Below are 11,761 nucleotides of genomic sequence, written 5' to 3'. Positions count from 1 at the left end.
ATACTTTTCAACTTGGTCTTTTTTTAGTAAAAAATGAAATAAAATTTAATTAGTATATTTATAACATTTTTTTAAGTTGGTTATAAATTATATAATGAATTTGTGAAATTTTACATGCTATTATTATAGATCATTTCTACATATCCAACAATTAGAATTGTCAATTTGCTTTTTTGATGGATATATATATATATATATATATATATAGAGAGAGAGAGAGAGAGAGAGAGAGAGAGAGAGAGAGAGAGATTGATCGATTGATTTTTCCATATTACTTAGCTTTTGGATTTAAGAATGATTCTAAGTAGTTGGAATGCAAGTAGCACTTATGGTTTGAAAAGAAAAACAAAAAACAAAAACCATTGAGAAGTAATAAGTAGTATTTCCATGGTAAGTAGCATTTTTTATTCAATTATCAATTTGCTCATGTCACAAAGCAAACGCATGATAGGAACAAGTCAGGAAGTAGAAATCCTTTTGGATATATATGTTTTTGACTCATTCCTATTATATTTTTAACTTTGAACAAACTTCATTATATTAGTATGTCTCTTTCCATCAATTAATTTCTGGTTTGTACAGTCCTATCCCTTTCGGCTTTCAATGGTCCACTCTTGGGTTTTTATTTTGGAATTTTCTGGCTCTAACCGAGGTAGCTTGCAACTAAGTTGTCAGTTTTAACTGACTTCCACATTGCACCAAAAAATCCCTATCACTAAACCTGTCAATGGTTGGTTGAAATAAAGATAGAAAATATAATTTCAGATAGTTGGATAAAAAAATTAAGAAAAAGGTGAAAATAAACTTTGTTCGGAAGCTGGGCCAGCACTAGTGCCTTGGCCAATCAGAACTCTTGTGTAAGCATTGATTAGGAATGACGTGGTGATCATTTCACACTCTCTATGTTTAGGGTCTGGACACAAAGATACACTTCCAAACAGAGAAAGTGTTACCAAAAAAAAAAATTATATTTTATATCTTTGAAAGAGGGTTTCTGAGCAAGCAATATATGAAAATGCACCAATGAGGTGTGAAAAAATGGCATTGTATATCTTTAGATAGTGAAGTCATTTCATATGAGAAGGAGAGAGATAAACACATAGGGTACTACCATATATACCCTGCCTCAACAGCTAAGAGTACCTTATCCCTATTTCTTTATTGAGGGTGTAATGGTAGAATTATATCCTTATTTCCTTATTGAGGGTGTGATGATAGGGATAGGATTATTCTCTATAGAACCCATGGACCATAAAGTGATCTCACAGTTGAGGTGACCTTGAGATGTGTGCCCAGGTCCTCCCAACCATGAGATCACTCTATGGTCCATGGGCTCTACAGAGAGAATCCGAATCCTGATGGCAGAACTAGGTGACCTACATGTACACATGTATGATTAGATGATGACATGTGTCTGTTTGCTTCCATAAATTCATTCACTCATTCTTATGGCAACATGAAGGGGCATTTATGAAAACAAAAAAAATGTCATCACCTAACTTTATGAAAAACAAACACATGCTAAAAAATAGAAATTTACTTCTAAATAAAATCATAGGCAAATGAAATTGAATGTTCAACACTCAACACATATTCTTTTGCTTCTGATAATACCCTTTTGTGCACTCTAAATTACAGTTGATTCGGAGGCTTATCAAGAGCTAAAGGTATATGTAGTTAAATCGATCGACTTACATTGCATGTATCATATGAGCGTGACCTTCTAGCATTTACGTGTGTCAAAGTTTAGCACAAATCGAAATCGTTGGGTTTTAAATTGAAAACTTTTTCAGTTTGATTCCAGTTTTGTGGATTTTTGGAACAAATAGAAATCAAAATCAAATCAGACTAATCAAATACACAAAACCAAAATAAAAAAATGGATCAAAGCTGCTAGAAAAAACTGAGACTAAAAACTGAGCTAAAAAAATTTCATTGATTTCCTTACGTCTACATCTAAAACTTAAATCGGATCAAACTAAACCCAATCACAAATCGATAGCAAAAAACAGAGACTTTGTGTTAGGAATGCTAATTACCAACAATACCCTGGTGATGAAAAGAAAAAAAACATTACTTAGTCGTGTGATCCTACACCCAATTTTGTTGGAAAACCAGGTTTTGTGACATGACTCGACATCTTCAGAACCTGGTGACTCGGAGCGAGTCACAAAAATCTAGGTGAGTCATGTCAAATTTCTCCCCTCTCATTTCCATACTAGTCCTTCTCAAAGCAATCCAAATAAAAAATTAATAAATTAATTAAATGAGACAAAATAGAATAAAAGTGTTTGTTTTTCAAATTTTTTTTTCATGAAACCAATCATTTATTGTCTCTTGGATGATAATGATAAGATCTAATTTGGAGATATCATGATTATGAATCATGTTTTTCTAATTAAAATTTAAATGTATACATTCATAGTCACTAGACTCAATACAGAATACCTTAGGCATTGAGCATTTAACATCATCAAAATATATTTTAGTTCAAAATTAATTCAGAAATGTCAATTCAATTTGATAAGAATCGACCATTTTGTTATAACTCAGGCAAAACAAATGAGTTTTGAATGACTTGGTATTACATGGTTCGAGTCTTGTCATTTTCTAATACATAACGAGTCTCCATGACTCTTGACTAGGTTTCTAAACGTTTGACCAAACTCGGCTTAATTTTCTTAGTAAAAACCCGATTTTCCAACAATGCACCCAAATACAAAATGTAAAGGATGACGACTTTACCCCTATAAAATATCAAAGGTTTTAAAAAAAAAAAAAACCTATACTTCTTGATGAGCGTGTGCGCCATCTCATTAGCACAGTGCCTTCCTTCCATAGATAGGATACTTCTGACTCACCTTCCACTTGGCAGGAAAGCTTATGCAAAAGGCATTTAAGTTTTTTCTTTTTTTTTTTACGAAAAAAAGAAGGCATTTAAGTGATCTCGTTACTTTATAGACTCCTCTTAGACTTTTTACTATTTTCCCAACTGAAAAAGATGATCTCATTAAGAAACACATGTCATACGGTCTCTTCTGAAAAGTCCCAAAAAAAACAGAAAAGGAAACGAACCGTTCCCTTTCACTTAACTGAAGCGTGACCGTTGACTATGAATCTAAAAACCCAAAAAGGAAGTCCATCCATTCCCACGAAGATGATGTTGTGGGGCCAATGGCACACCATTACATGAGCTTATCCTCTTTCCCAAGTACAACCCCCATTGAATAAATCTATTAAATGACGAGGATACCCTTCTCAACAACTGTAACGAACACGTGCATTGTGCCTTTCCTCTTCCCTGTCACGGTATATTAGACCACCACCACTTCTATCTCCACCTTCACCTGCAAAACTCCATAGCCACTACCACTACCACCACCCACATCACAGTTTAGATTTTTCCATTCTCCTAAACTAACCATGACTTTCAATTTGACCTCTGTGAAGACCTCCTCCGATGGAGCATGGCAAGGCGATAATCCTCTCAATTACGCCTTCCCACTCCTCATCATCCAGATCATTCTGGTCCTTGTCGTCGGCCGCTTCTTAGCTTTCCTTCTCAAACCTCTCCGACAACCCAATGTTATTGCAGAGATTATTGTACGTTGTTCTCGGGACTTGAGTAGAATTCATCCTTACAAGCTAGCCATTTATAATTAATTAATTATTTATTTATTTATTTTTGTGTTGCAGGGAGGAATCCTCTTAGGACCATCAGCTCTAGGTAGGAACAAAACTTACTTACACAAAATCTTCCCTTCATGGAGTACTCCCATACTAGAATCCGTCGCAAGCATTGGACTCTTATTCTTTCTCTTCCTAGTGGGTCTCGAGCTAGATCTAAAATCAGTCCGACGAAGCGGACGAAAAGCTTTCTCAATCGCCGCCGCCGGAATCACTCTCCCTTTCATCTCCGGCGTTGGGGTTGCCTACGTTCTCCGGGGAACCGTCCAAGGAGCTAAAGAAGCTGGTTACCTTCAATTCCTTGTTTTCATGGGTGTATCTCTCTCCATCACAGCCTTCCCTGTCTTGGCCCGCATTTTAGCCGAGCTCAAAATCCTCACCACCCAACTCGGCGAGACGGCCATGGCCGCCGCGGCTTTTAACGACTTGGTTGCGTGGGTTTTACTCGCTCTGGCAGTGGCTTTAGCCGGGAACGGTAGTGGTGGAATACATAAGAGTCCAGTGGTGTGTGTTTGGGTGCTTTTATCTGGGGTGGTTTTTGTGGTCTTCATGATGGTGGTTATCCGGTCGGTGATGACGTGGGTTGGCCGGAAATGTTCTTCGCAGCAAGAAGCCGGCGACGAAATTTACATATTCTTGACATTAGGAGGAGTTCTTGTATCGGGTTTCATGACGGATCTGATAGGGATACATTCTATATTTGGGGCTTTCGTGTTTGGGTTGACGGTACCTAAAGAAGGTGAGTTTGCGGGGAAGTTAATACTGAGGATAGAAGATTTCGTATCAGGGCTTTTGCTGCCACTTTACTTTGCTTCTAGTGGGCTTAAGACGGATGTGACGAAGATGCATGGAGGAGAAGCTTGGGGGTTACTGGTTTTTGTCATTGCCACTACTTGTGCTGGGAAGATTCTGGGTACCTTCTTTGCGGCCATGATCAATGGAGTACCAGCTAGAGAGTCGTTGACCCTTGGGGTGCTCATGAACACCAAAGGGTTGGTGGAGCTTATTGTTCTTAACATTGGGAAAGAGAAGAAGGTTAGTATTATTTCCATTTGAGTTACTTTTCATCCATTTCACTTGGAACTCTCTCTCTCTCTCTCTCTCTCTCTCTCTCTCTCTCTCTCTCTCTCTCTCTGGTCAACAACAGGGTGATATCTGATACCCATTAAGTAAACATGAAGATATAAGGTGATAATTGACCATAACAGTGATGGGAAGTTCCCTGAAACTTCTGGATTGGGTAGTTTGTTTCTCCTTTACTTTACTTTGGATGAAATACTCTTCTCTCTCTCTCTCTCTCTCTCTCTCTCTCTCTCTCTCCCTAGTTTGCATGTTTAACTTTTGTGAAGTCTCTGGTTTCATCATAGAATCCTGAGAATTTTACCTTCTTCATGATCATCACCGTTGTTTTTTATTCACTAGTTTCAGATTTCCATTGTTTTTGTTTTCTTGTGTTTGCCGACTTGCGGTTCCATGGTCTTTGGAACCCCCACCTCCTTCTGCAGTTTTTAGTATTGTCTTGACTACCCATTTTCATCTTTATAGGCTATATCGCTAAGTCATCCATGGATCTGTAGAAGGTTCTTCCTCTTGTTCTTGTTCATAATAATAATAATAAATAAAAATTCAACCTCCATTATCAGTACCAAGAAAGGATTTGGCTCGTCTCCAATTTTTCATCCGTTAATTTTTTTATCAATTCCCTATTTACATGTCACACGTGTTCCATTCTAATCCTCCGGCTGTCCTTTTTCATATCCTTCTTCCATCGAATCAACACTTAGCCAATGCAAAAAAATGGGATCTCCCTTCTTCTTCTTCAAAGCTCTTCTCCCTTCCTCTTCTTCCTTCTTCCATTCAACTTTTTTTTTCTTCCTACCTTCATCCCCCTTCTTCTTTGTTCAGGTCTCGATATCAGTGCATGGTACCCATTAAGTAAACAGTCGTTTCAATGCATGCACGCCAGACAGTTAAGAGGTATCCCAATACTGTCACGCATCTGATGGAACATGCACTTCAAGTGTGTACTGGGTGATTAGTACAGTTAAGAGGATCTCATTCCATGTGGCTGATTCTATATCATGTATTGACATCAGATTAGGGCAACTTTTTTTCCCCTGAAAAGTAAAATTAAAACCGTCCGATCTAGGTGGATATCATATTGGTATCGGCCCCCACCGAAACAATCTGATTCCCAAGATTTAAAATTCCTGCTATAACTGTCCAAATTTTAAACGCACAGAATTTCATATTCTCTCAAATCCCAACACATGGCTAATCCTCTGATCCAAGTTTCCTTACACTTCTTCTAAGAGAAGGAACTCAGCTAAGCTGTTGACTTTTAAAACTTTTTTTTATGGCAAAACATTCTTGACAGATCGGTGTAGGCGTGTGGATCCTCTACAGCGCCGCACATTGTGTGGCGTATATCTAACGGTCAAGAGTATCTTAGGTATGTATCCATGTGTTGAGATGCATGCTGAGGCGTGTTGGTCATTAGACGTGCGTTGCATAATACACCACATTGTAGAGGAGCCCGATCCTGTGGTGTGGATGCATAATTCTGCCACCTGAAATGGCCCAAGGGGCAAATCTGATTTTCAAGGTTTTAGGTATTGGTATTTGTGCCCATATTACTCTTGGTCAATAATGATACATATTGAATTGATTGTATTAGGTCAGATCATATGAAAACACTTTAGTTTTTGAACCATTTTACCTTGTATAGATTTCACCTCCTACGTTATCAATATTGATATCATTACTACGTCTTGGTGATATTGATACGTTATGGATAACTTGATCCCTGTTGATGACCAATGAATATTAATGCCTTTCATGTGTGCCTATGCACATGGCACAACAATAGATATTCTTAATACTACCCAATCTCTTCTGATTTGTCAATGCTTTATGTTGTCATATGGCAGTCTCATTTTCAGCTGAATCTTAACATGTGTCCAACAAAATATCTTGGAGTCTTGTGACTCTTGCCTTTCGTACAATTTCATCTCAATCCAATCTATCATGTAACAAAAATAGTTAACTTTTTTATTTTATTTTATTTTTTTGGTGAGTGTGGTGGGTCGAGACTATGTTTATAGTATTGGTGTGGGGGGGAGGGGGAGGGGGAGGGGCTGGCATGTGATGGATGTGCAATTGTGCAATTATTAAATTTCAGATTTTTTTTAAATAGGTAAGCTCAAAGGAGAGTAAAATTAATTCATGACCTCATAATTGTGAAGTTTTGGTCTTTGGCAGTTGAACTATCACTTGGGTAACTTTCTTTATCTATATATATGGTATAGGCTGATCTATATTCGAGACTATGTTTATATAGACTTCTAAATATATAGTAAATTGTTTTTTTCATATTCGTGTGGAGCCAACAACTTTTGGTCAAATATATCCTTTTTCAAGTGACATAGCTCGTTATGATATGCTTATCAAGTCGGTTTAAATATTTTTCATATGTACCTCTGATGAGTTCTAAATTTTATGGACAAATAGAACCTAAATCTCCTAATCTCATGCATGATTTTAGTTAAAACAAAGTTTGTCAAGTGACAAAATAGAAATTTTGAAAATTCAGAATTATGGGAGAATGTTATATAGCATTGGTGGAAATATTAATGACATGCATGGATGCATACAAATAAATTGAAGGATTTGATTAAACTAAGCTAAGAGTTTTTCTATAATTTTTCTCAAGAGAAAAAAAAAACCATAATTTCATTGTCAGGATAATTCAATATTGAAACATGTATATGCTTCCTTTCTTAAAAATTTATACACTAGAGGATGAAGAACTGGTGTGGTCTAAGCTCAAGGGGACTTGAATCTTATATATTAAAGAAGAAAGAAATCTTATATATTAAAGAAGAAAGACTTTCTTTCTTTTTTTATTGCTTTCAGTCAAAATGATTACATAGTTTAATTTATTTTTTTCTGCAACTAAAGATAGTAGATATAAGACCAACATAGAGTAGTGTCAATATAATTTTCAGGGAAAAAAAATCACCGTGATGCCAAAGTACTGTTTCTCCCTCATTTGGGTTCCATATTCATGTAGGTCCATGTTAATGATATTTTTCTTTACAACACTATTGTTGTAGCGTGCAAATTCATCTCACACTAGCTAGTGTCGTAGAGAACCCTCTCCTAATTTTCTTTGATTAAAAATATATGTAAATTAAGTCTTGAAAATGTCAACCCCGCATTTAAAAGTTGGGTGACTTCTTTAAGGGTCATTTTCCTCTTTTTTTTTTTTTTTTTTGTTTTTTGGTGCAATTTCTCGTCACCAAAATGGTGAATATATTGTCGTAAACTTTTTTCAATCTTCATCCTCTTTTTTTATTGAAAAGTTATTTTATGATGTATATCTTTTAGTAGATATGTGAAATGCCTTCTAGACCTAAAATCTATTCCAATAATGCATATCAAACACAATCTTTTATCTTCAAATTCAATCTAAGGTGTTTATCAATTATGACTGAAGAGTGAAATATCCTAATTCCTAACTCAATCCTTTATTCAAATTTCATTTTCAGGTGCTCAACGACGAGATATTTGCAATCCTAGTACTAATGGCACTCTTCACCACGTTCGTGACGACTCCAATTGTGATAGCTCTCTATAAACCAGCTCGCAGAGCCTTCCTCCATACCCAACGCAAGCTTCAACGAGAATCTCCTTCCAACTCCATAGGCGAGCTACGCATCCTTGCTTGCGTCCGCGGACCTGGAAACGTTCCCTCACTCATCAACCTCATTGAGTCAACCCGTGGAAAAAACAAAGCCCCACTCAAGCTTTACATCATGCACCTGGTTGAACTCACTGAGCGAACCTCATCCATCATCATGGCTCAACGCGCCCGCAGGAACGGCCTCCCTTTAATCGACCGCCTCCACAATGGCGACTCCCACGACGGCGGTGTCACCGTGGCTTTCGAGGCTTACGGTCAACTCGGACGAGTCAAAGTCCGAACCGTTACCGCCATATCAGCACTTCATACCATGCATGAGGATGTTTGCCACGTGGCGGAAGAGAAGAGGGTGAGTATGGTGATCCTTCCTTTTCATAAGCACGGTAGAGGTGGTGGTGAGATGGACAATGTAGGCCATGGCTGGAGAATGGTCAACCGAAGGATCTTAAAGGAGTCTCCTTGTTCTGTGGCTGTGCTCGTTGACCGTGGCCTCGGTGGTGGTGGGCCCAATCGAAATGTTCCTTCACCAAGTGCCAACGTGACACAAGGTATCTGCGTTGTTTTCTTCGGTGGGCCCGACGATCGTGAGGCTTTGGAGTTGGGAGGACGAATGGCGGAACATCCAGGGGTGAGGGTCACATTGATACGCTTCCTTGAAGGGGCAGCGTCGCTGCCCAATGGACAGATTATGCTGCAGCCGTCGCCGGAAAAGTGCTCGGAGAAGAATTACAGCTTCTCAACCGCCGTGATGGATAGAGAAATGGAAAAGGAGTTGGATGAAGCGGCGGTGGCGGAGTTCCAGAGGAGGTGGAAAGGGATGGCAGAGTACACAGAGAAGAAGGCGAGCAATATAGTGGAAGGTGTGGTGGCGATTGGGAGGAGCGGACAGTATGAACTGATCATAGTAGGAAAGGGTAGGTTTCCGTCGACGATGGTGGCGGAACTGGCGGAGAGATCGGCGGAGCACCCGGAGTTGGGTCCTATTGGTGATGTGCTGGCGGCGTCGGGTCATGGGGTTGTATCATCGGTGCTGGTGATACAGCAACACGACTTGGTCCATGCCAATGAAACTCCTGTTTGCAAGATCGTCGACGGTGATTCCAACACAAACACACGTTCCTCCACAACTGCGGCTTCTTCTGTGTGAAGTGGAAACTATATATCCTTTCTTGATAGGATAGGATTTTATAGATGTTGACTGAGTCAGGAGTCATTACTACTATTACTACTACTGTGTGTATTTGGTTTCGTTTTGTTACTTTTGTATATATGGAGATGATTTCAATTTCCCTCCAGGGTTAACTGTCATCTTTTTCTTCTCTCCACCTCAATTTCTCTCTCTAGAATTCATTATTCTCTTCTTCTTCTTTCTTCAATCACAAGTGAATGGTTCTTCTTCTTATTCTTCTCCTTGACTTTTACAAGTATAATCACAACAGTAGGCTAAGCATCAATGGAGATTCATCATTCATGTCCACAAGAGAAAGCAGCCAGGATGTCAATGAGAAAGAGAGAGAAGAAAAAAAGGCCATTAAAGGCCTAAAGCTTGCCTTAGCTAATATCTCTCCTATTTTTTGGGGGAAAAAAAATCAAATTTTTTTGTTTTCTTTTCAACCTTGAAGTTCCAATTTTTGGGGTTCAAGTTGAAACCCCTAAATCATCTGAGGGATCTTTGAAATCAAATAGTAAGATTAAACATAATATCATTCCTCTCTTCATGGCAAAACTCTGTCATTTCACCTGGAATTTTTTTCCACAAAAACTCGTATCAAATTATGGCAAAAGGGTTTTCTACTCTACCATTACATGCTCTACATCTAGTTGTGCGTGGATGGGTGATGTGATAATTTTTATCATTGAGTATCTAGAAAATGATTCGGATTGGTCATGACTCAAGTGATATCAAATTTAAGATTCAAACTCAAATAAATACTCACACCTTGTATGCCCACCCATACGCCTATGTATTTTTCATTCATCCATATATTAGCAATGCACCTTCCATAGCCCTTTCTGAACGCTTCAACTTTGTCATTTGGCGAATTCCATTTGAATTGAAAATTAACGCATGAACAAAGGACCTCAAGGTCTTGCCCACAAAATTTCAGTTGCATCTGGATGGCCACGTGGTAGTATGTCAAAAAAAAAAAAACTGTAAATGTTGCAAAACATAAAAGTTTTGCTAAGTTGAGCAGTGATCCACCGCACTTAAATTATAATTACTTTAATTTATTTTTACGTTAATATAATTCAGGTTTGGAAAAGGGCACACACAAAGAAAGTGATCCCATTGGATACATTAGGAAGGTTGATTTGACTCCAAATTAAACTTTTATTCAAATGTCATTTACGTGCACAAATCCAAACTCGTGGTTGTTGAACACATTGGTTGTCCTTGTAACTTTCTACACATCATATTGTTTTTTTGTTCTTATGATAGTAGTTTTGTAAGTTTTATTCGATTTTTATCTTAATTAGTCCCACATTTGTTGTGGTTATTCATTATTATTTGTTACTTTTTATAAAATGTCTGTAAGGTTTGATTTAAATTTTTTTTAGAAAAGTGATTGTGATATTATTTACATAAGTACATATTTTTATATATTTTTAAATAAATTAGAAAATGGGTTACTTAGTACACTTAATTAAAAAAGTGACCGTTTAATGACAAATCTCTCTTTTAATTTTATTTTAACAATTTGTTTAGACACAAAATTAGCACACCTACAATGAATAGAGGGTCATTTTATTTTTATAAAGTTTGGATCCACCTAACTTGCACACAAGAGATATTGGCACCTATGTCGAAAAGTAATATGGTTTTTCATTCAAAAATTTAATCACAATTGCATGTACAAAGATCACTCTATTCCACCTTTAAACCTGTAAAGCCAAGTCCAATACCTTGAAACCCCTTTCCTTTAAAATAGTATTAGTTGTTCTATAAAAAAACAAATGCAGAAGGTTCATTCTCACAATAAAAACACAATGAAGATGAAGAGAAGGTAATAATCACTCTTTGAAAAATGGAGAAGATGAGAACAAGAGGAGTCTATTTTAAAATAAAAACAAAGAAAAAGAATGGCGCGGGTGTACAAATATACATCCTCTCACATAATCTCTCTCTTCTCTCATCATCAATATCGTGAACCCTATGTTGTACTCTGTGATACCCATTAAAAGAGGCATTTTATATCTAACTTTCATCTCTAACATATATGATGCTAATATACAAGGCTAACGTATAGATATGATCCTTCTCCTTAAAATAAAATAAACATAAAACGAAGGAAAAGGCATCCTTCTTTCACTTTCTAAGTGGCTGGTTATGAATGTGTGCTCCATTATTAATTTAAAACCACTGTGAAG

The 11,761-nt window shown here is 37.3% G+C and overlaps 1 protein-coding gene across 1 annotated transcript; it reads left to right on the top strand.

Moving 5' to 3' along the window:
• The first annotated feature begins 3,351 nt into the window (after positions 1-3,351).
• Positions 3,352-9,714, top strand: LOC122059254 (cation/H(+) antiporter 20-like). Its single transcript, XM_042621944.1, has 3 exons — positions 3,352-3,603; positions 3,697-4,722; positions 8,238-9,714. The coding sequence occupies exons 1-3, from the start codon at positions 3,424-3,426 to the stop codon at positions 9,537-9,539; spliced, it is 2,508 nt and encodes an 835-aa protein (XP_042477878.1). The 5' UTR covers positions 3,352-3,423; the 3' UTR covers positions 9,540-9,714.
• Positions 9,715-11,761: the final 2,047 nt, after the last annotated feature.

This window comes from Macadamia integrifolia, chromosome 13 (assembly GCF_013358625.1).
Source record: "Macadamia integrifolia cultivar HAES 741 chromosome 13, SCU_Mint_v3, whole genome shotgun sequence".
Lineage (NCBI taxonomy): Eukaryota > Viridiplantae > Streptophyta > Magnoliopsida > Proteales > Proteaceae > Macadamia > Macadamia integrifolia.
The sequence above is the reverse complement of the archived record's forward strand: the minus strand, read 5'-3'. Positions and strand labels throughout refer to the sequence as shown.